The sequence below is a fragment of the Calidris pugnax genome, unplaced genomic scaffold (genome assembly GCF_001431845.1).
Source record: "Calidris pugnax isolate Ruff unplaced genomic scaffold, ASM143184v1 scaffold68, whole genome shotgun sequence".
Classification (NCBI taxonomy): domain Eukaryota; kingdom Metazoa; phylum Chordata; class Aves; order Charadriiformes; family Scolopacidae; genus Calidris; species Calidris pugnax.
This window is the reverse complement of record NW_015090921.1, coordinates 2,624,499-2,646,048: the sequence shown is the minus strand read 5'-3', so window position 1 is coordinate 2,646,048 and position 21,550 is coordinate 2,624,499. Positions and strand designations below refer to the sequence as shown.

General features: G+C 47.0%; 3 protein-coding genes across 8 annotated transcripts in view; 1 reads left to right on the top strand and 2 right to left on the bottom strand.

Moving 5' to 3' along the window:
- AMBRA1 (autophagy/beclin-1 regulator 1) overlaps positions 1-419 on the bottom strand; it is a 154,981-nt gene extending 154,562 nt beyond the window's left edge. Inside the window, exon 1 of one of the 2 annotated variants that reach the window (XM_014950364.1) lies at positions 272-419. The gene's annotated coding sequence lies outside the window, so the exon portion shown is untranslated. The remainder of the gene's footprint in view (positions 1-271) is intronic. The other variant, XM_014950367.1, reaches the window with a different exon arrangement.
- A 3,224-nt stretch (positions 420-3,643) lies between these two features.
- Positions 3,644-11,282, bottom strand: HARBI1 (harbinger transposase derived 1). Of its 4 annotated transcripts, XM_014950286.1 has the most exons (6): positions 11,239-11,282; positions 9,910-9,979; positions 8,655-8,931; positions 7,746-7,973; positions 5,088-5,802; positions 3,644-4,412 (listed from the first exon to the last, which is right to left on the bottom strand). In XM_014950286.1, exons 4-6 carry the CDS (start codon positions 7,779-7,781, stop codon positions 4,036-4,038), a joined length of 1,128 nt encoding a protein of 375 aa, XP_014805772.1. In that variant the 5' UTR covers positions 7,782-7,973; positions 8,655-8,931; positions 9,910-9,979; positions 11,239-11,282; the 3' UTR covers positions 3,644-4,035. The 4 variants fall into 4 exon arrangements, with proteins under 4 accessions (XP_014805772.1, XP_014805775.1, XP_014805774.1 ...); XM_014950289.1 differs by lacking the exons at positions 7,746-7,973; positions 8,655-8,931; positions 9,910-9,979; positions 11,239-11,282 and adding an exon at positions 6,593-6,727; XM_014950288.1 differs by lacking the exons at positions 7,746-7,973; positions 8,655-8,931; positions 9,910-9,979; positions 11,239-11,282 and adding an exon at positions 6,467-6,511.
- Positions 6,727-21,550, top strand: part of ATG13 (autophagy related 13) — a 35,495-nt gene continuing 20,671 nt past the window's right edge. The window contains exons 1-10 of one of the 2 annotated variants that reach the window (XM_014950280.1): positions 6,728-7,088; positions 12,366-12,447; positions 13,348-13,428; positions 14,089-14,208; positions 14,648-14,694; positions 15,254-15,394; positions 16,472-16,512; positions 17,045-17,141; positions 17,475-17,573; positions 18,316-18,406. In XM_014950280.1, the coding sequence (XP_014805766.1) occupies positions 12,379-12,447; positions 13,348-13,428; positions 14,089-14,208; positions 14,648-14,694; positions 15,254-15,394; positions 16,472-16,512; positions 17,045-17,141; positions 17,475-17,573; positions 18,316-18,406 (786 nt within the window). In that variant the 5' untranslated portion in view covers positions 6,728-7,088; positions 12,366-12,378. Of the gene's footprint in view, positions 7,089-12,365; positions 12,448-13,347; positions 13,429-14,088; positions 14,209-14,647; positions 14,695-15,253; positions 15,395-16,471; positions 16,513-17,044; positions 17,142-17,474; positions 17,574-18,315; positions 18,407-21,550 lie in introns of both variants that reach the window. The other variant, XM_014950282.1, reaches the window with a different exon arrangement.

Sequence of the window (21,550 nt, the reverse complement as noted above, 5' to 3'; positions counted from 1 at the left end):
GGGGGGGGGGGGGGGGGGGGGGGGGGTACGGAGAGAGGGAACCCCGCGGCACCCGAGCCCGGCTTTGGGGAGCGCTGGGGCGGGGCGGGCGGCCGCTGCACCTCCTGGAGCTCCGAGTCGCCTTCCTCGGAGGCCTCCCCTCTCCCCTCCCGGGCACCGGCGGGTTTCGCCCTCCACCGGCTGCGGGGAGGGGACGGCCGCGCCCGCTCGGGTGAGAGGCGAGGCGGTCCTGGCCTACAGCCGGGGCTGAGAGCGTAGGCCCGGAGCCTACCTGGTGCGGAAGGGCCGGTGCCGGGCGGGCGGAGCGGAGCCGGGGCCAGGGCCGGGGCCGGGCCCGGAAGGAGCGGCCGCCAGTGCTCGGGTCGTCGCCGCCGCCGCTCCGAGCTCCGGCCAGGCGAGCCAGCCGAGCGCCGAGCCGGACCCGAAGAGCGGCGCCGAGAGCGGTAACCAAGGCCCGAGCAGCCGAAGCTCGAACGCCCGCCAGGCCGTGCTAGCCGAGCGAAGAGCTCTTCCAACCGCGGCGGCGCTACCCCGGGCAGGCGAGACGAGTCGAGCCCAGAGGGCGGCGTGTGTGTGTGTGTGTGCGTGTGTGTGTTAATATTTATTGCGATAAATTAATTTCCAGGATGAAGACACAAGAGGAGCGAGTGGCCGAGGGAGACTGCTATTGAGGTGCTGGAGCGGGTCCAGAGAAGGGCAACAAAGATGGTGAGGGGTCTGGAGCACAAGTCTTGTGAGGAGAGGCTGAGAGAGCTGGGGGTGTTCAGCCTGGAGAAGAGGAGGCTGAGGGGAGACCTTAGTGCTCTCTACAACTCCCTGAAAGGAGGGTGTAGAGAGGTGGGGGTCGGTCTCTTTTCTCAAGTCACAGGCGACAGGACAAGAGGAAATGGCCTCAAGTTGCGCCAGGGGAGGTTCAGGCTGGATATTAGGAAAAATTTTTTCACTGAAAGGGTTATCAGGCATTGGAATGGGCTGCCCAGGGAGGAGGTTGAGGCCCCATCCCTGGAGGGGTTCAAAAGACAGGTTGATGTAGTGCTGGGAGGTATGGTTTAGTGATGATGCTCCTTGTTTGTTGTGTGGGTGTCTATTTTTGTCAGTCAGGTTGACGGTTGGATAAGATGATCTTTAAGGTCCCTTCCAACCTAGAAGATTCTGTGATTCTGTCTTCCTGCCCCCAGCTGTATGGGGGGTGTGGGGTGCGGGGTGTGAGAGCCGGGGGAGGGGGATTTGAATCCACAAGGCAGATTTTTACAAGGAATTGTGTCAAGTGGTGGAAACCGCCACCCCCCAAGAGATGTCAGAGGTTTAGAGGACATTACAGGGTCAGGGTGGGCTTTTCAAAGCAAGGGGCAAAGCTGGAAGTCCTTTGGGAGAGGAGACAAAGGACAGAGGAAGGGGACAGCGAAGAAGAACCACGGACCTCGAGCTGCCAAGCTTAAATATTGTCTAAACCCGAGGGGAAAGAGGAAATTCTGGATGAATCACAGAATGATCAGGGGTTGGAAGGGACCTCTGGAGGTCATCGAGTCCAAGATCCCCTGCCAAAGCAAGTCCACCCAGAGCAGGTCGCCCGGGAACCTTGGAGTTGTTACCCAAACTGACAAGTGGTGAGGTCAGTTTTGAAGGTACAACTCCACCGAGAAGGGAGAGTGGCTGAAGGAAGACAAAACTGGGCAACCAACGTGTTCTGGGAAAAGCCTCCCCAGTTTTGAGTTCAGCCCGGTCTGGGCACGTGCCGGGAAGAGCCATTCATAACCCAAATTGAGAAACTCCAGCTCCTTATTCCGTGAAGTTGTTTTCCACATCCCATCTGACCCGCATGGCTCCCCCCGTGTCTGCTGGAGTTTGGGTCTAAAGATCAGTATTTTTAGCACAGACCCACCAGATAGGATTATGAGCCACCAGGCACCACGGATGGCAGCAACTCCTACCTTAAAAATGCTTTTTTTTAAAAAAAAAAAAAAAAATAATAATGCTTGTATGATTCTTCCCAGTTTGCCACAGTGAGCAACAGCAGTTCTCACACGGTACCTCACGGGAAGAGGCGTCCAAGAAACAACGTTACATCTCAGATTGCTGTACATAATATTTTACAGTTCTCACCAAGGCTTTGTGAGAACATCTTGCCCACATGTCACAAAGCATGCTTGGCTTTCTATACAGCAGGAGGTGCTTATGCCATGCCAACCCTGTGCATCTAATATATCTGTATCTAATCCCACATCCCCATCCTACACTTAGGAAGGTGTCCCATACTTCCCTGCTCCTCAAACCTGGGGCACAATCCAGGCTCCTTTCCTCTACAAGGACAGACAGACCTTGCAGTGACAGATGGTTTGTGAGACCTGTTCCTTTCCTCTACAAGGACAGACAGACCTTGTGGTGACAGATGGTTCGTGAGACCTGTACTCGTGAGACTCCACCTGGAGCACTGTGTCCAGCTTTGGAGTCCTCAACACAGGAAGGAAATGGACCTGTTGGAACAGGTCCAGTGGAAGATGATCAGAGGGGCTGGAGCACCTCTCCTATGAAGACAGGCTGAGAAAGCTGGGGTTCTTCAGCCTGGAGAAGAGAAGGCTCCACGGAGACCTTATGGCAGCCTTCCAATATCTGAAGGGGCTACAGGAGAGCTGGGGAGGGACTCTTTGTCAGGAAGTGTAGTGACAGGACAAGGGGTAATGGTTTTTAATTGGAAGAGGGGAGATTTAGATGAGATCTCAGGAAGAAATTCTTTCCTGAGAGGGTGGTGAGGCACTGGAACAGGTTGCCCAGAGAAGCTGTGGCTGCCCCATCCCTGGAGGGGTTCAAGACCAGGCTGGATGGGGCTTGGAGCAACCTGGTCTGGTGGGAGGTGTCCCTGCCCATGGCAGGGGGGTTGGAACTTGATGATCTTTAAAGTCCTTCCAACTCTAACCATTATTCTATGATTCTATGGTTGCGCTGCTACCTCAAGCAGCCACGTTTTTCCAGCACTCTACATCCCCTACCACTTTTGTTTCATTTACTGCCCAGCAAACAATGAAATCTAAGAAAATTTTCTAGGACTGCTGTCAAGAGATCCTTGGAAACACTTGCATCTTTTGGAACGAGGACATTGCCAGGAAACTTCCCGGTTTTGTGCCAGCAACAACTGCAGGCGTCAGTTGACTTTTTTCCACTGAAGAGGCAGAGCAGCCTTTCTGTCTGTACCTCAGCTCTGATCTAAACGGAGAACTTTTGCAATTGGTTCCATTTTTATGACCCAGCCAGTCCTTGGCATTTCTTTCACAGCAGCCAACATGTGCAGTAGTTTTCTGCTGTGGCAGACACCTCTCGACAGAACTAGACTTAGATTCATTAGCCCATTTCCTGATTAAGTAGCTGACCCAACCGTAGGTTAGGATCTTCTCCGGTCTGTTTGGGAAAGAAGAAACATTCAACCCTCCTAGACCTCCTGGGTACCCGCAAGCACTAGTGTGTACCCAGCAAAAAAGGCAGAGCCCTCCCAGAACACAGCTGTCAGCTTTCAGAGGAATCACTGGGTTTTGAGAGACGCACAAAATCGCATTTAGCAAGAATTTGTACCTGCAAACACAAAGAGAAGATGTTTGCTTTGCTGCTCGTGAATTCAGGGCGGCCCCGAGCCCACGTGGAAGTTTAATCTGTGTGAAATGCTGTTTAAAAACCCATCACAAGTACCGGGGGTTACAAAGTGGCACAGAATTGTTGCTTTGCAAAACAGCGCAAGGCTTACACGTTTTTCATCGCTATCAAAGACGATTTCCCAAGTTTCTCCACTGATCTCACGAGTCCTTGTTCTCTAACTCAGGTGAAAGGGGAGTTTCTAAGCATTACAACAGTAAAAATTTAGCAATTAAATTGCATCTCCGGAGAGACCGAGAGAAGTTCAGAATGCCGCCTGGAATGAAAAGAGTAAAATTTCTCCTTGTCTTAACATCTGCTTAGTCTTTACAGGCTCAAAGAAGAAGGAAGGGGCATATTTGCTCTGCATATCTTCCCAGATGAACCGTTAGAAGCCTTCTCTCTGTCACAACGTTAGCTAAAATGTGTAAGTAAAAGCTCCTGACGAATACGACAGGCTTCCGAGTCCATTGATTCCATTTGCTCGTACTCTTCTTCTGGTTGTTCCATGTGTCCTGTGGCCGGCGAAGACCACACATCCAGCCCGTGTTCCAGGGAGATGTTGTGAAGCACGCAGCAGGCCAGAATGATGTGGCTGGATTTCTCTGGAGAATACTGCAGGGTGCCTTTGGAGCCATCCAGGCAGCGGAAACGCGACCGGATGGTTCTGAACGTCCGCTCGATGACATTGTGAGTGGCAGAATGGGCCATGTTGTAACGGTACTCTGCGGGTGTCTCCGGGATATGCAGAGGGGTCATCAACCACGTGCGGAGGAAGAAGGAGCTGTCACCTGTTAGCAGGGAAGAGGAGGAGGACAGGTTAACGTACCTACAGTTAGTCACAGATTGCAGTTCCTCACCCTTGGTCTTCTGGCATGGCAGATACTGTTAGCAGGGAAGAGGAGGAGGACAGGTTACGTACCTACAGTTAGTCACAGACTGCAGTTCCTCACCCTTGGTCTTCTGGCACGGCAGATAGAGAATACCTTATTTCCATGGTTAAAACAGAAGGCACGAGAAAACACGTATAGCTCAGGTTTACAAACGTGACAAACATGGTGTTCCTGGAAGAACACCAGAGAGTTTTAAGAGAATTCATTTGCTACATACCATAATGAAAGACAGCTGGACTGGAACCCTACACAGAATTCAAAATTGCACAATTCAGCTTAGAAAGGCTGAATCGTAGGATTCCTACTCCGATCGTAGGATACTGAAAACAAGGTCCTAACAGAATGAATTTAAATTCATACATAGAATAATCAGATGGCATAAAACACAGATTGGAAGTTCTTGTCCTAGACTTCTAAGACAAGGATCGTCCAAACTGAATCACAAATATCCAGGAATTTGCAGGAAAGCCACCAGCAGTAGAGGTGTGACTTGGGCTCGGAGGCTCTAGACTCAAAGAGGAGCCAACGTTTAAGAGGCTGTCTGCCAAAAATGACGATGAAAAATGGACTTACCAAGTAGCCAGCCATCTTTATGTAGCTCATTTTCAAACTGGCTTGTAAGGGCAGCCTGCTGCAGAACTGTGCAGTCGGGCAGGCTGCCCGGCCAGTGCGTTTCTGCACTCAGGAGGACTCCTCTGGCATCACACACCATCAGGCAGTTCAGAGAATGGAGACCCTTTCGGTTCACGTAGGACAGGTCCTCGGCATTTGGCGCTTTGATTGCCACGTGGGTGCAGTCGACCACCCCCAGCACTCCCGGCATGCCTGCCAGCCCATAAAAGTCATCCTTCAGGCTCTGAACCATAGCTTCATCCTCAGGAAAGCGAATAAACTGCGAGGCTCTTTCCACCAACGCCTCGGTCACGTTGGCCACGCAGCGGCTCATGGAGGCTTGACTAATGCCAATGGCATCCCCCATGCGAGTCTGGAAGGAGCCGGAGGTGTAGAAACCCAGTGCAGCAAGGATCTGCGTCTCCGGACTGATGGCCCTGGACCGCTGTGTAGGGCGAGAGAGACTGGCTCCTAGAAGATCCACCAGGTAGTAAATGAATTGTCGGGGAAAGCCGTAGGTGGACACTAGATACTCGTCCGTGACATCCTCCAGCTTGAAGCGATCCAAAGTCCTGTGTCCGCGGCCGTAGAGCAGGAGGTCGCAGTCAAGAACGGCAATAGGTACGGCCATGGCCAACAGCCGGGGGCTCCCCTGGGGCTTCCCCGCAGCCTCCACCTGCACGAAGCCAAGGGGAAGGAGACTCAGGGTGGGTTTTACCCCCTCAGCCTTTCAGACTCCATCACCGCTCGGGTTATGCAACAAATCCTTTTACTCCTTTATATCTTTTTTTACACGCAGGGGGTCGAAGCATTTTGGGGGGGTGGGGGGGCTCACTGTGGAGCTGACAATCACAGAATGGTTTGGGTTGGAAGGGACCTCAAAGACCATCCAGTTCCACCCCCCTGCCCTGGGCAGGGACACCTCCCACCAGACCAGGTTGCTCCAAGCCCCATCCAGCCTGGCCTTGAACCCCTCCAGGGATGGGGCACCCACAACTTCCCTGGGCAACCCCCCCCACAACCCTGCCAGGCCCAAAGCGGGGGGGCCCCGCCGGCCCTGACAGGAATTTACTCCCTGGGGCCGGTGTCCCCCGCAGCACCCGGCTTCCCGGGGCTTGGGGACCCTTCCCCGCTCACCCGGCTACCTCCGACCCCGGGAGGGCAGAGGGAGACACCAACCGCCGGTCGCCCCCCTCTTCCTCCTCCTCCTCACCCCGTTGCCGGTGGGCGATTCGGGACACACACACACACACCCTCCCTCCGTCACTGCGCGCTGAGGGGCGGCGGGGCCACCCCCGCCACCGGCCCTGGGCCCCCTCCAGCCGCCCACCCGGCCCTACCGGCCCGAGGAGCCCGCGCCGCCCGTTACCGCCGCGCCGCCGCGGCAGATTCGCCACAGAATTGGCGGGGGGAGAAAAGGGGGGGGTCCCGGCGGGCGAGGGCGGAGAAGGGAAAAGAGGGGGTACCCCTCTTAATCCCGGCCTCGGCTCCCTTCTCTGCGGGTGGGCGCGGAGGGACGGCGGCGGCTCCGTGTGGAAAGTGCCGCCGCGGACACGCAGACACCCAGGCACCTCCTTCCCTCCCTCCGCCCGCAGCGGATGAAAACAAACAGCGGCGGCGATGGCGGCGGCGGTACCGAGCAGGCCGCGGCTCTGAGGACAGCGGGCAGCCAGACACCACCCCCCCTCCCGCCACCCCCGCGTCCCCACAGGCGCTGACAGCCGCGGCCCAGCCGGCAGCGAGACCGGGAGGGAGGAGGAAGAGGAGGAGGCGGAGGGGCGCTGGCCGGAGCCCCAAGGCGGCCGCGGGGCCCCTGGAGCTTGAAGAGCGGGGCCTTGGGGACCTCCTCGGTCGGGGCGCTGAGGAGACGGCGGGGGAGCGGGGCGGCGGGCCCCCCCTCGGGCAAGCGGGCCTCGGCGCGGGATGAGCCGCCGCGCCGCCAGCTCTGCCGCCCCCGCGCAGGTACCGGGGCCGGGCCGGGGGGTCCCGGGGCCGGGGAAGGAGCACCGGGGAGGCCTTCGGTGGGGAGGGGTGTGCGGGAATCGGGACGTGGGTCCCGAAGCCCTGGGCTGGGGGTTGGTGTCTCCGCTTCAGTTTGGCTCCCCTGCCCTGACAGGAGTTTTCGGGGCAGCTGGTGTCGTCGGGGGGAAGGGAAGAAGGTTGCGGCCCAGCAGAACCTCTCGAGGTGGTGGCTTTTTAATGAAATCAAAATCCCTGGAAGACTGTTCTGAACCATCAGAACTCCCATCGTATCGTCTCCCCGTAGCCCATGAATTTGGCGTCTTGTCAGGAAAGATCAGGGGGTGGTTTACAACTCATGGCCTAGAGTTCTACCTCAGGAACCCACCAGAGATGTTCCCCCTCGATTCGGTGGGAGCAGAGACACCTTCCCAGCCAGTAGACTGGCCACACCACCTGGTCTTTCTACCCAGAACAGGTAGAAAAGGGACGCTTTGGACTAAACCTACAAACTGCCTACTTAAAAATCTCAAAAGTGGCATGACTAGACACATCGCAAGGGGGGAAAAAAACATGGTAAATTACTGCCTTGGCTGAAAATTACTTGGCTACGCAAATGAAGTTTAGAGCATCTCCAAATTATCGCGGGAGTGGCCTGACCTGGTAGAATCCTCCTTGTGGCAAGAAATAAGTCATTCGGGTGAGCCAGGCTGTGTTTAGGTGTCTGGAAGGATCGTACAGGATCACCTGGTTTTGCTTAAATGGTGTTGGATCATCTCAACTTTCCTGAGCACGTATTCCCCCAGACGTTGAGCCCCGGTGATGGGATTGCTGGTTGTAGTACAGGGTACGTGGGAGCAGGCTCTGGTGTAGTCTGCGTGCTGTGGGCTGACAAACAAAATGAGAGGAGGGACCTTTGAACTGACACCATTTATAGAGCTCAGGGGAGTACAGAATGTAACTGCCGGTCAACAGGAATTACTTAATTTTGGTTTTAAGCCAGTGGAGCTGGCAGTGCTGGCTTTTATAAGATCTCTCCTAAGCTGGGAAGTCATTTATCGGTTATGAAGTAAATATATTTCCAGATTAGTGGGAAGAATTGCCTCTTTATCAGTCAGAACTTAACCATATATTGAGCTACTTTGATTCTGATGATTGAGAGAGCCTTTGATTTCATCAGAATATTTATATTATGCGAAACAGTTTTTCTGCTAAAATCTACTCTAGTCTTCTCTTAAAAAATCCCTAAACTTTGAAGAAGGAGAGCAGCACACTTTCAAATTTAGAACTGTTCCCTCCCTCTCACCAGGTTTCTGACTAACCTACTAAGAAGGCAAAATGGAGATTAATTTTAAGTAATTGTAGGATACCGGGGTTTGACTTGTAGGCCCAGCCTTCAGAGTGCCGTCTTTGTGGAGATCTTTTTATAGTTGCTTATTAATGTGCTCAAAATACCTGCTTGCAGTGGAGCTTCTTGGTCGTTCTAGGAAAGCTTTCTTGGAAGTCAAGCCCATTTATCAAAGGCACTCTATTAAAAGCTTCAAAAACTTCCACGCGCTGCTTGTTTACCTGCTGCATGATTCAGTGAAGACTTTTCTGGAGCTTCACGTGGGACGTCCTCGGAGGTTGGATTTGGGTCCTGTATTTGCCAAGAAGTTCTGATAGAGTGGTGGGGACAAGGAGCCCAGTCTGGGGGGAGCAGTGGGGTAACTGGGAAGGTACAAGTGGGATGAGAGGTGCTCACAGCCCTCTCTTTAGAGCGACAGCCTTGCTTGGTTCTTCCCTCTTCTCTTTAATTTCACTCTGGGGTAGGAACCATGAGTAATCGCTTTGCGTTGGCAAATACCTGCTTGAAAGGAAAGCACAGTGACTTGAAGTTGTAGCAGCCATGGCTCGGAGTGAGATCTCAGAGGAAGGAGTGGTGGGAGCAGCCTGTATATGCTTTCTTAGTGTGTGTTTTTCTTAGTGTAACTGACTGTTCCCAGGTGTCACTGTGCACCGGTGGTGTGCCCAGGTTACAGGTATTGGGCAGGCAGTGGGGCTGGAGCTGTAGTTTCCCTGGGCTGTAGCAAGGCACAAAGGGGAGGGCTCTTGCAGTTCCTTGCATCATGCAAATAGGGTGTCGTCAGCTTACGCTGATGTGTCCTTCTCCTTGGAGAAGGAGAGGTTTAAATACCAGGAGAGTTTGTAAGGCACAATGTTAACGCTTAGATATTAAACTGTTGGATAAGCCCGGTGTTCTTCTCTGCCTCGTAACCTTGTGAGAAAGAATATAAGGCTCTAGTCAAAAAAGAGCCACCCACGTGTGACAGTTCTCCTTGAATGTCTGTCTCTGACGTTTCTGCTCGGAGGAAAGTGGAGACAAAGACATATAAATAAAGGCATTAGTATGAAAATGGATGTTGCAGGGAGAGGGAGACAAAGCGAAAAGCCGTGTGGCCAGGATGCTTGTTTTTACCTGTGAACAGCCTATGTGTAAGGCTAAAGCCCTGCGGTATCAGTTTACTTAAGGGATTACTTGATTGAGGGGGAATCAGTCATCCCTAGGTTTCTAAGCTACACCAAAGGTTATTTCCTTCTAGTTGTTACTCAGTGCAAAATTAGAAAGTGCCTTCCTTGAGCTAAGCGTATGCCTGGATACCGGCACTCAACAAGGAGCCGTGCTGGCATTGCAACCTACAGGAACCTGAGAAGTTGAATGAGTTTGGTGGAACTATGTTTAAAGACTTTCCTTCCTGTTCAGGTCAGCTGGTGGCAGCTAACCTGAGGCTACCGAGGCATTTTTGTAAATTTGCTGTAATTCTAGGCCCGTCTTGACTCTTACCAAGAGTGATTCTAAAGGTGAACGCTGTTCCTAAGCCTTAGCAGATCTCAGGCAATCACCACAGCTCCTCCTGCAAAAATGAGATGGTGGTCATCAGATGACAGTCCTCTGATACATCAGGAGCCGAGTTCCAAGGCCCCAGATTCCCCCTGAAATTACAGATTCCTGACAGGAAAGCTTGCCCGATACTTTCTGCTCTACTTTAGGCTCTGGCAGGTCAACTGTTGCAGGCATTTTGGAGCTTGAGAGATAAAAGAAAGTATGAATCTCCAGAAGTCTCATGAATGTTACAGATAGTTTGAGATCTTGCAGGAAGAATCCCAGCTCTGCTGCAGCAGGGCAGAACAGTGAGGCTCTCATTCTTTGAGCCCTGAACCTAAGATGTGGCTCTGGTGGCTGTTTCTCTCCTCTCCAGAGATATTTGGGTCTGTAGTCATTAAAACTGATTCCTGTACTGCACAGAGAACCATGCTGATGATCTGCCTTGTTTCCTTTCCAAACAGACCAGTGACCCTAACACCTTTCACTAGTTCCCAAACTGCAATAATTAATAGCAGAATTCTTTTCCAGAATAATCAATTCCAGAATTCTTTATTGCCCATATCAGGGTTTTTTTTGTAGATCTTGGACCCCCTCAACCCTTAAAATGTTCTACTTAAGTCAAAAGAATAATAACAGGTCATTCTCACCTATTTTTTTGTAGTGGGTAGTGTCTATACCAAAAGCCTTTTTTTTTTTTTTTAAAGTTAGAGTGCTGCATCAATTAAACATCTAGTGCTTTTAAGTGCTGACTTCCTTTTGCATCCCTTCCACAGTAGAAAAGATCTGTATTCTCTCTCTAGTGGAGGTAAAGGCAGTGAAAGTAAGTATAATACTTTTGATGAGGAGGTTAAAATATCCAAAGGATAATTTGTTAACGCAGCTAACGTTGCATCGCTTGTGTTGTTAGTTCTCAAACTCAATTAAAATGTGTAATGAGACCAGTACAGCCCTAGGAGAGGCAGTGTGAATGTAACCTAGGAACTTTCAACCATATAGATGTCCAGCTTTCTTTTTCTGGAGTCATTCAGAACGCAGCACTCTTCTCTATAAAATGCTGTATAAATCACAGTACTCTTATCTAGCAGCCCTCTTGGGTGATGCTCCTAAAAACATTACTTCGAATCAGCATTTAAGTGAGATATTTTAAATGATAAGCACATTAAGTGAGATATTTTAAATACAAGTTTGGGATATGTGTGGTTGTTAAAGATGATACGCTATTTTCTGTGTGATCAGGGCTGGTAGCCCCTTTGTCCTGCTACACTTTAGTCTGTATAAACCACGTACCTGGCTGCAAGTTGAGTCTTTGCTTACAGATGGAAGGGTGAGGAGAGTGATCTCGTGCACAGCAGCTGCTCCTGCTCCTGCTCACTGACCTTAGGCTGCCAGCCTTTCCCTGAGGAGCAGCGTGTTCCGTAAATATGCGGTGTTTGACGAGCTGCTTCAGGCCAATGGGCTGTCTGAAAGCAAAAACAGCAACAGGAATTAAAAGCAAATTTGCACTTTGAAGACTTAGGAGCAAAAAAAAAAAAAAAAAAAAGTACAATTAATGCTGCTGATTAAGGCATTCCTCCCCGTGGTCTCTATATGATTATTAAGTTACACGTGAAGAAACTGGGAGACAGAGAAATCGTGATTTATCCCGGGGCACGTGACGAGTTGATTGTACTGCTAGAAACAATCCTACGTTAGAAAAACAAGGGAGAGCCAATGTGGGAGCTAAGTATTTGTTGGCAGAGCTTTCAAGAGAAGCAAACAGAGGAATTTGGTCTATCCCTTGGCAAAAATCTATCATTTCAGTTGCTTGCAGGTAAATTCGATGCTGTACAAGTTTAAGTTTACTGCAAGTACTATTTGTTGGAAGTAAAGAAGCAGCGCAGCCCGTTCCAGCAATGGTTTATTACCTAGATTTCAGTATCTGCTGAAATACCACTGGAAATACTGTTTTTAGAATTTCAGACTCAAGAAGACAATTTGGCTTGGTTTTGACCAGTCCTGATAACCAAATATTTGTTATTTTTGAAGCAGAGAATGCCATGTCTGATGGATAACTTGGTATAGAATCCAGTCAGTGTGGGTGACATCCACGGGGTGTTTTGGAGTTTTTTGGCATTTTCTTGTTTTTGTTTTTTTTTAATTAAGCTAGCAAAATTGAAGGACTTCTACCCAGTTTTAATTTTGAGACCCCTTGGTTGTTTCTTTTCTAGTATCTTTTGCACTGACCAGATAAACTATTCATGCCTGTTTATACCTTACCCCAAAAAGCTGTTAGCATGTTAGAATTTTGACAGGCAGCAGCCTTTGGTGCTTCTCATTTCTCTCGAGGTACCTCTAATGGCAAAATATTTTGAAATCTTGAAATCCAAAGGAAAGCTGAAGGAAGGCTTCATTCCCATGCCTGTGCTGTATTTCAGATTGCCATATGCAATGGACACTGATCTCAGTTCCCAGGACAGGAAGGACCTGGACAAGTTCATCAAATTTTTTGCTTTAAAGGTAACTTTTTCTACTTTGGGCAAATTCCTATTTAAGAAAAGCCATATCTGCTCTGTCTAGAGAAACAGGGTTGGGGTTCTTTTGTTTGTTTTTGCTAAAGACCAAGAAAAACTGATGGCAAATCTGGGAGATTCCTGAGAATAACTAGAAAAACATCTTTTCCCCCTTTTTTTTTAGCCATATCTGCTCTGTCTAGAGAAACAGGGTTGGGGTTCTTTTGTTTGTTTTTGCTAAAGACCAAGAAAACCTGATGGCAAATCTGGGAGATTCCTGAGAATAACTAGAAAAACATCTTTTCCCCTTTTTTTTTTTTAACCTTCAAATCCTGCTGTAGAATCTGTTTAGAGGCACTTCACACCTCAGTCAGATTTGGGCTCTTACCAACACATCCAGCTGTTGGGTAGTATCTTCTGTTGGACTCCACTCTCTCTTTCCAGCCTATCTAAATTTTTGCATTGCATCTGAAAGCAGGAACAGAAGAATGTTCTTTTGAATTATGTTGATAGGTAATTATAAAATTTGGCCTCACTTGCTACATAGATGCAAGTAGCTACTCTGACAATGACTACGTTATAAAAGTACAGATGCACTTGACTCACGTTTGTGTGTCCAGTCTCAGGATATAGTTGTAAGTTTTGCTTAAGTATTCCCAAAATCTCTGCAACTCCTGCTCACAAAATTGACTTAGTCACTTCGTGTCATTACCGAGAAAGGTCAGCTTAAAATTATTTTCTGTCTGAAATAGCTTTACCTGTTATATGTAATACTTGAAGTTGATTACACCTGAAGATTAGCCTTTCATTTTTTTTTTTCACTTGGAATTTGTCTAGCTCAGGCTCTGAACTGAGGGCCCAGCTGAGCTCAAAACATGAATGTTTTATTTTTTCCTTTCTATTCCAGACGGTACAAGTAATTGTCCAGGCCCGACTTGGAGAGAAAATCTGTACCCGATCATCATCCTCCCCAACAGGCTCTGACTGGGTAAAGTCATAGTTTTTAAAGCAACTCCATGGCTATTGGGTGTGTTTTGTGTGTGTTGAGAACACGATGTAGTTGTTATAATCTTGTGCAGACTATAATAACTATTCATAGACTAACTACTGTATTCAATTCTGCTCATTGGTGGTGGGTTGTTTTTTTTTTTGTGGTTGTTGTTGACATGCAACATGTCACTCTGGGCTCTTAAGGGCTGATGAGAGGAGAGATAAACGATACCTCAGAGCAGCTCCTGCCAGCCAAGGTGCAGTTCCAAGATCTGCTGGGGGTGGGGTGATGGGTTCTTCTCGGTCAGCAGCTTGCAGCTCTGCAGTTCAGGACTGTGTAAGTAATGGGCTTTATTAAAATTGAAGAGACCCAAGGTTCTCTGTGGGTGAAAAAAAAATAAAAAAAAAATCAGACTCAAGCGAAGGAAAAGGAACATGATTTTTATGGCAGGATCAAGAAAACCATTTGAATTAGCAGCCAAGGAAATGTTTGCAAATGTGAAACGCCTGAGTCCATCTGGGAATTTTTTGTTTCATAAATATTTCAGCAGACGCTGACCTAGTACGTTATATGTGGGTCTGTGAGTTTGTCTGCAGTGTACCATTAGGCAGCTTTTCAAAGAAATAAAGAAATGGAATAATCTCTCTCGTTCTGCAGTTCAATTTGGCAATCAAAGATATACCAGAGGTTACTCATGAAGCAAAGAAAGCCCTGGCAGGACAGCTGCCTGCTGTTGGACGGTCTATGTGCGTGGAGATCTCTCTCAAAACCTCAGAGGTGAGAACTGAGTCAAAATAGATGCTTTTTTTTTTTTTTAAACTTGAATCTTAAGGTACCTACCGGAGCTCCTGCCCTCTAGTCCAAGACAATGTGAAAATATATTAATTTATGAAGTTAGGTAGTATGCTAATGAAAAGAAATTAATTGTTCAACAGAAACAATTCATTGGAAGTACCTGAGGCCAAACACACAAATAACAGAACAGGAAAATTTAGTTTCTTAGACCATGAAGAGCTTAGCCATTTGGAAAAGGGTATTCCCCTAAGTGATCTAGTTATGCAGCGAGACTTCCAGTGCACCTTTTTCTACTGTTGCATGACAGGAGAGTGTGAGCCAGGAGAAACATCTTCATTGAGAGCTGTGGCTGTTGCTGAGCCACGTGAAAAGCGTTGTGTTCTGAAATGAGCCTTTGTTTGCTGTCCTTTCTGTCATCCAGGGGGACTCCATGGAGCTGGAAATTTGGTGTCTAGAAATGAATGAAAAGTAAGTGCGTTCTTCACGCTTTATTCGTGTGTGTGTGTTTGTTTTAGCTGATGAAATAAGGAAGTGTGCTCAGTCCACGGTGATGAATGAGCACATATTTGGCTGTGCAGCCTGGGACACGTGAGATGGAAGTCCCCTCTGTCTAGTGCAGCAGCCAAACTGTTTAATATTGGTGCAAAGGAAAGAAATAAATAATTTTATTCCTTCTTCATTACAATTAGTATGACTCCTCAGATACAAGAATTTATATACTCAGTAACTACAAATGTTTTTCATACTGAAAAGATGTTACTATCTACTAGAAGGCTGCATGGCATTTATCAGCAGTTACCTCAACAGGTGACTAGATTGAAGGAGGACTCTTAGCTGGTCAGTCAATAAAAGTTAGCCACACCAGGGCTTATTATATCATTTTGGCAATAAAACTGACATAAACCAAAACAGATCTGGGCCAATTGTTTTAAAAAAGCAAAAACCACCAAACAAAAATGAACAGACAGCAAACCCAAACCCCCTTGCTTGAGAGCAAGCAACTAATTTTTTCCTTTGTATTCTATAGATGTGACAAAGAAATCAAGGTTTCGTACACCGTATACAACAGGCTGTCTCTACTGCTGAAGTCTTTGCTTGCTATAACCAGGGTAACTCCAGCCTACAGACTCTCAAGGAAACAAGGCCATGAATATGTAATATTGTACAGGTAAAGCACAATATGAAATCCCTCGTTTGAAATACAAACAGCAGAGACTCTAGACTTGCACAGTGCAGCTGCACATGTCGTAAAAAGGGAGGAGTGATATAAATGCAAATTATTTGGATTTAACTACTACTGATCAGTTACAGAAGAGAACTTTGGGCTGAATATCACCCTGTACCCTCCATCTGACCCTTCAAAAGAAAAACTAAGCCCAGGCTGTAAAGTATTGTTGTTTGCCTACCATGTTGAGAAGAGCACAAAAATACTACATGCAGGCAGCAGCTAAATTGCTCATCAGCATCCTCCAGTTGTTCGGTGTCTGGCCTGGACTTGATAAATGCCAGTCTATGTTGCACATAGCTGCAATGCATATTTTTGAAGTATAGGTTCAGATTCCCTCCTGCTCTTCCATTTTAAAGGTGCATCCTCAGCTCCACATCCTGTAGTTCTTGCAGTTTACTCTTCCAAATACTCAGTTCAACTCTGTTTAGCCTGTGAGATCTGACTGCCTCGTGGTTCATGGTTATCACCTTCCAGTCTTTAGTTTTTACTTTTCTAAAAGTCTTTGACATGTTTGCATAGCTAATTTAGGTGATTCTAAATCTCAGGTTTCTTATCATTTGTACAGGTGAGAACTTTAAAAGAAATCCCATCCCTTTCTTCAGTTTTGCTTCCATTGCTGGTTGAGATATGTTTAAGAGCAGGTCTCTTTACAGTACAGTTATTCTTTTACATTGTGTGATAAGTATCAGCTTTTTGACTCGGACCTTTCCGTGAAGTTTGTATCAGTTCACATTTTTGCTCTGAACTCTAGACTTGCCACAGAGACTTAAAAACCTTAGAGAAATTTCTGATTACACTGCCATTTTCTCTTCCTTTTTAGCTGATATGGCTTCCTCTGAAGTAGCTGGAAGGGTTTTTTTGAGATGGGCGTTCTAGCCTCTACTTTGTTGGGTTTTTTTTCTATAGAGGAAAAGTGGATTCAACCTTTCAACTCATAAAATTAAATAAGGAATAGGGATATGCATAGCATTATGTCCTCACTGGACCTAATACCTTTTCTTTTTCCTTTTTCTGCAGGATATATTTTGGTGAAGTGCAACTGAGCGGCTTGGGAGAAGGTATGGTTAAGCAACATACACAAACTAGAGCAGAACTGTTTTCTGTACTGGAGAGCCTTTTGTTACTACTCCTAAGTGCCACAAGGAAAATTAAGCCTGAGGTTTTGTATCTGGATCTATCAGTGAAGGGTCATGTCATAAGGTGAGGGGTATAATGGTGGCACTTTGACAAAGTCTAGGGTGTTAAAATACCATTTTGACTCTAGTGATTCAGAACAGAAATAAGAATCTGGAGGTATGTTCATAAGGGGCAGGACTGGTAAAGGAGATCACGATCTACTCAGGAACAAGAAGCACTTCAGAGCAATATTTTAGACCAAGACAGGAAGCAACATCAAAAGTCTTGTAGATGAAGCCTACCAGCAAGGCAACCTGGTGCTGATGTTTTCTTATCAGGTCTATATGTGGGTTTGGAGTCCAGATTGCAAGGCATAACAGAAGCACTATAGAAATAAGATAACGTGACCTCAGAATAGGGCAGTATGGAACATAGATAATCAGTGAAACTGATAACCATTCCTTAACCTTACAGGTTTCCAGACAGTCCGTGTTGGGACAGTGGGTACCCCAGTGGGCACCATCACTCTGTCTTGTGCCTACAGAATCAACCTTGCTTTCATGTCAACCAGGTGAGAAAACGTGATCAACCCAGAAATTGTTTTACAATAACGTACTATTAAATCCCTCATATTATGAGCCCCTAAATCTTTCCCTTCTGCTTTCCTGCTGAAATTCTCTTTCATGGAGAAGGCTCTCTGTCATGCTTAAGTCTTGGGTAGCCCTGAGCCAGACTCTAGAACTCCAAATTGTTGATGCATGCTTGGAGTTGCAGGCCTGAATTGTAAAGATGCTCTGGTCCCATTAAGAGGCAGGAGTGTTTTCTGTGAGGGAACCATGAACTGGGATGAGAGTAGAGAGTGAAAGCAGCCTTACCAATAACACCATTGCTTGTTGCCTTGCAGGCAGTTTGAGAGGACCCCTCCTATCATGGGGATTATCATTGACCACTTTGTGGACCGTCCCTATCCCAGCTCTTCGCCCATGCATCCCTGCAATTACAGGTGAGGAAATAACCGAGTTGAAGTCTAGGACCATGGTGGAGGCATCAAATTATGCCCAAATACTGAGCCTTTTCCACTACCTGCCAACTGCATGGGAAGAGAGACTGGAAGATTAGTGTCAATCATATTGGCATTGTTGAGCACATGAAGGGTGGCATTTTTCTCCTCGTGTCTAGGAGACTGAGTGCAGCACGCCCTAGTCTTTTCCCAGATTCCTTACAGGAGTGTTTGGACACAAAGGATGGTTAACCTTGGCTGCCTTTGGGAATTTCAAAGTGTAACAGTTAATCCTGCTGTAGAACTGCATGTCCAGAGGCATGTATCTCCAGGTATTCCCACTGGGGAAAGATAAGAGTTGAATTTCTCTTTGTAGATGAGAGATTTGTCTTCTCTAAAATGCATGTGAGGGCACTCAGACTGGGACCAGTGCTGGTGTTGGACAATGGTTCTGTAAACACCAAAGGCAGTAGCACTAGCTGGTATAACAAAACCTTTAGTTAAAAAACATGGAGGGAAGTGTTTCTATTTGGGGGTAGAAGAGGAGCGCCTGGGGAAAACTAAAGTTTCCATACCCTGTTTTCCTCAGTTCTGTCAAGTAGATGATGAGCCTTTCATAATTCTCCTTTCAGCTCCTCCCAAATACTCTCAACCTCCCTGCAGTGTTTGTCCCAGCCTGTTTTACCACCTGCTTGTTTTAAGGAACATTTCCAGTTAGGAAGCTTTGCTTTTCTTGCTACTTTAGAGCTGGCGAGGACAATGGTGCAGTCTACCCCTCCGTAGAAGATTCCCAAGAAGTGTGTACCACGTCTTTTTCCACCTCTCCTCCATCTCAGGTAAGAGATGCCAGGCTCTTTTTACTCCTAGATACAACAATCACTATTAGGGTAGTGTGCATGCTCCTACATCAACTGCTGTGCAAACAGGCAGCCTCCTACTGCTAATTAAAATTGAACGTGTGCATTATTTATATCGTTACACTCTGACTAAAACCTAGTTAGATGCTAATTTCAAGGAAATGCTAGGGGACTAGAAAGACCAAAGTACTGAGAAAGATTAAAAGAACCTACTCCTGTAGCTGGGCTAAGATACAGCAGAGCATTTACACATTCATGTACCAATACTGCAGTAAGAGGAATTCAAGAGATTTATTAAAGCATAAGTAGAGGTAACAGACTGACATTGAGAAAGAAGCACTGAAATATCAGGAAAATGCTTATGGCACAGCCATATTTTCTGCATTGCAGAATGGAAAAGCAGGAAAAAGACAAAAGCTGTATGTGTTGGGCCATCTAGAACTAGCTGGGGCAGCAGGAATAAGTATCAGCAAACAAACTGGGTCATAATATTGAGCTAGGGACTTAATACTCTGTGCTTCCACCTACCCATGCAAATTTCATTTTAATTCATTTAACTAATTCAATTTTAAAATCAATAGATAATGGTTTCCTTCTGAATTTCAAAAAACCAGAAACTCCAATTCTTCCTTCTTTTACTGTCTTCGTATATCTGACTCCACAGCTCTGCATTTTGAAGACTTGCCTAGATTTGGCTGGTTTTCTATAGCTTTAAACACTCAAGAATGTCCTGCCTTGTTGTCCAGCCAAGCAGATGGCTCTACTGGACTTTAAAGACAATCTAAAGACTCTAAATCTCTTTTGCTGTGGATGTGAAACATAGAAGGAAGTAGAATTGGAATGCTGATCCAAACTGAGAGAATTTGCTATGGGTCTGTCTACTGATTCAGAGGAATTAGTATGGCTGGCTTAGCAGAATGTATTCTACCCTATGAATGAGCCAGAAATGAGCTTTTTTTAGGGACCATTTTTGTGCCAAGTGTCGAACTAATCAGCCAACGCTCATGGTAAGTCTGATGGAATAAAGCTTTTCTTGTCGTGCCATACACAGCTCAGGAGAGGAGTTTGCAGCCGAGTTGTGTCCTGCCTTTTCACAAAGAGGGTGAAATTCAGAAGGGTTCCTCAAGAGATTTCCACTGGCTTGCTCCTGCCAGTGCTACTTAACACTAATAGTGTATATAAATACATGGAAGTTGACATTTCCCCAGGGGACATGAAGCTTTGCTGTCCCTGAGGGGAAAAGCTTTATGAAACCAGATGAACCTTGAGGATTCATATGAAGTTCTTGCCTTTCCTGTGGCTCATAGTTGCCACATGCTCTGCACTTATTTATAAAGCAACTGCCAGTCTTTGTTACCACAGTTAGAAATGTAAGGCTGTCTTGGCAGAGTGGTCTCTAAAGTAAATTAGAAGGGGGAAGAAAAAACCAAAAAGCTAATTTCTTTCTCCTGCTTTCTGTATACAATGTAATGTGTAGGAAAATACTGGGAGATGTGTGGTTCTGAAGGCAGATTGTCCAAATCTCTGCCTTCCTTCCCAGTAGAAATGAGACCTAACCTGCATGATACAGGGGAAGAGCATTACCTTCTCCCTGTGGGCTTGCATAGCACCTCTGTGTGTGTTGTGGAACAGCCCAAAATTCAGAAGTCTGGCCACGGATAATACCCAGAAATGAAACCTTTATAAAACTGAAAACTGTTGGTAGAAAAATGGCTGGGAGAAGGTACGGGACTGAACAAGGTTTAGATTGCCCTTTTTGCATCAGTACCCTCTCTGAGACAGCGTCCACTTGTGGAGCATCACTCCTCTTTGAGGGTGTTCTCTCTCCATATCAATGCCTTTGAATTGCACCTTAGTCTGGGTCCCTTTATTCCAAGGGTGTAGCAGAGACCTGCCAAGATATGATCCCCCAAATCACTGAAGAACTGGAGTGTGTGTCGATGGAGAGAGTACTCAAATACGTGTCATTTGAATGTTTAAAAAAAAAAAACAAAAACACCCACGTACCAAAAAAACCCTCTTGCCCTTTCTGCCATCCACTCAGCCTCCTCCTTGCTAATTGGCTGGTGCCGATTCTAATTAGCTGTGGAACAATCTCTGGCAGTTACTTTCTGTCAGCGTTCACTGGACTCTTAAAATATTGCCTGCGTTGAGTGGTTCTCTGAGATTGGAGCACAGTTGATCCTTCACCAACCAGATGTGCTTCTGGCACTGCTGAGCCTTCTGCTCCACGGGCAGGTGTGGCTCCTGCAGCCACAACCTCCTCACTAGCATTCAGTTCATCCAACTCTTTATAGTTCTTCTCTGAAGTCCTTCTCTCTTTCTCTCTCTCTCTTTCTGTCTCCCCCCTCTCTCACTCTCTCTTTTCCTTGTTTCCTCTGTGTGTCTGTGTCTGTGCACAGTGTGTTTTTACTGTCACAAAGGCACACTTTCAGACCCCTCCTCCTGTGGTGACGGACACCCTGAAGGTCCCAGTGATGGGACTGGCCTTTTCACATCAAGTGAGTTGTCAACAGAATATGCTATCCCTGGCCAGATACAGTTCTGGCGTGACAGAACAAATATGGGAAAGTACCAATTTGACAATGTGGAATGTTTGTTGTGTGTGGGAAAGGCTGGTGAACCCAAAATGGGCCGGGCCAGGCTGCTTAAAGGCATTTGCAGATGTCCCAAAGACAGGGCAAGCACCCCTGAATAACCAGCAGCTCTTGCAAGGATTAATTGTTAGCAAAAGACACAAAGCAGTAAGGCACAGTGCTGAGTGTTCTCTCTTAACAGCCAGCATCCCTAGAATCTGCACAGTCACCAGTTAGAACTTTTCCTGGGTTAAAACAGAGGAGGAATTTGAAGGAGGAAGGAAAAAAAACCCAAACCAACAACAACAACAACAAACCACAAAAAAATCCAACCAACCAAACAAAAAAACCAAACAAAACACCCTCACTTCATCTGTCTTCCTGGTTACAAGTAACACCTTTTGAAGACCTGAATTACTGTTCTTTGTTCACATCTTGCAGGTTTGTCTAAAGTCATGTTCCTCGTGTTTGTGCAAGTCTCTCACAACAGAGGACAGAGAAATATTAAAAAAAAAAAATAATAAAAACCAAACCAGGAACACCCAGA

Excerpts from the sequence above, each read along its gene's own strand:
- HARBI1 (XM_014950286.1), bottom strand. The coding sequence starts at position 7,781 with ATGACTTATTTCTTGCCACAAGGAGGATTCTACCAG. Across the intron at positions 5,803-7,745 it reads CACAAGGAGGATTCTACCAG|GTGGAGGCTGCGGGGAAGCC; the intron begins GTCAGGCCACTC and ends GGCTTCGTGCAG. Across the intron at positions 4,413-5,087 it reads TAAAGATGGCTGGCTACTTG|GTGACAGCTCCTTCTTCCTC; the intron begins GTAAGTCCATTT and ends CCCTGCTAACAG.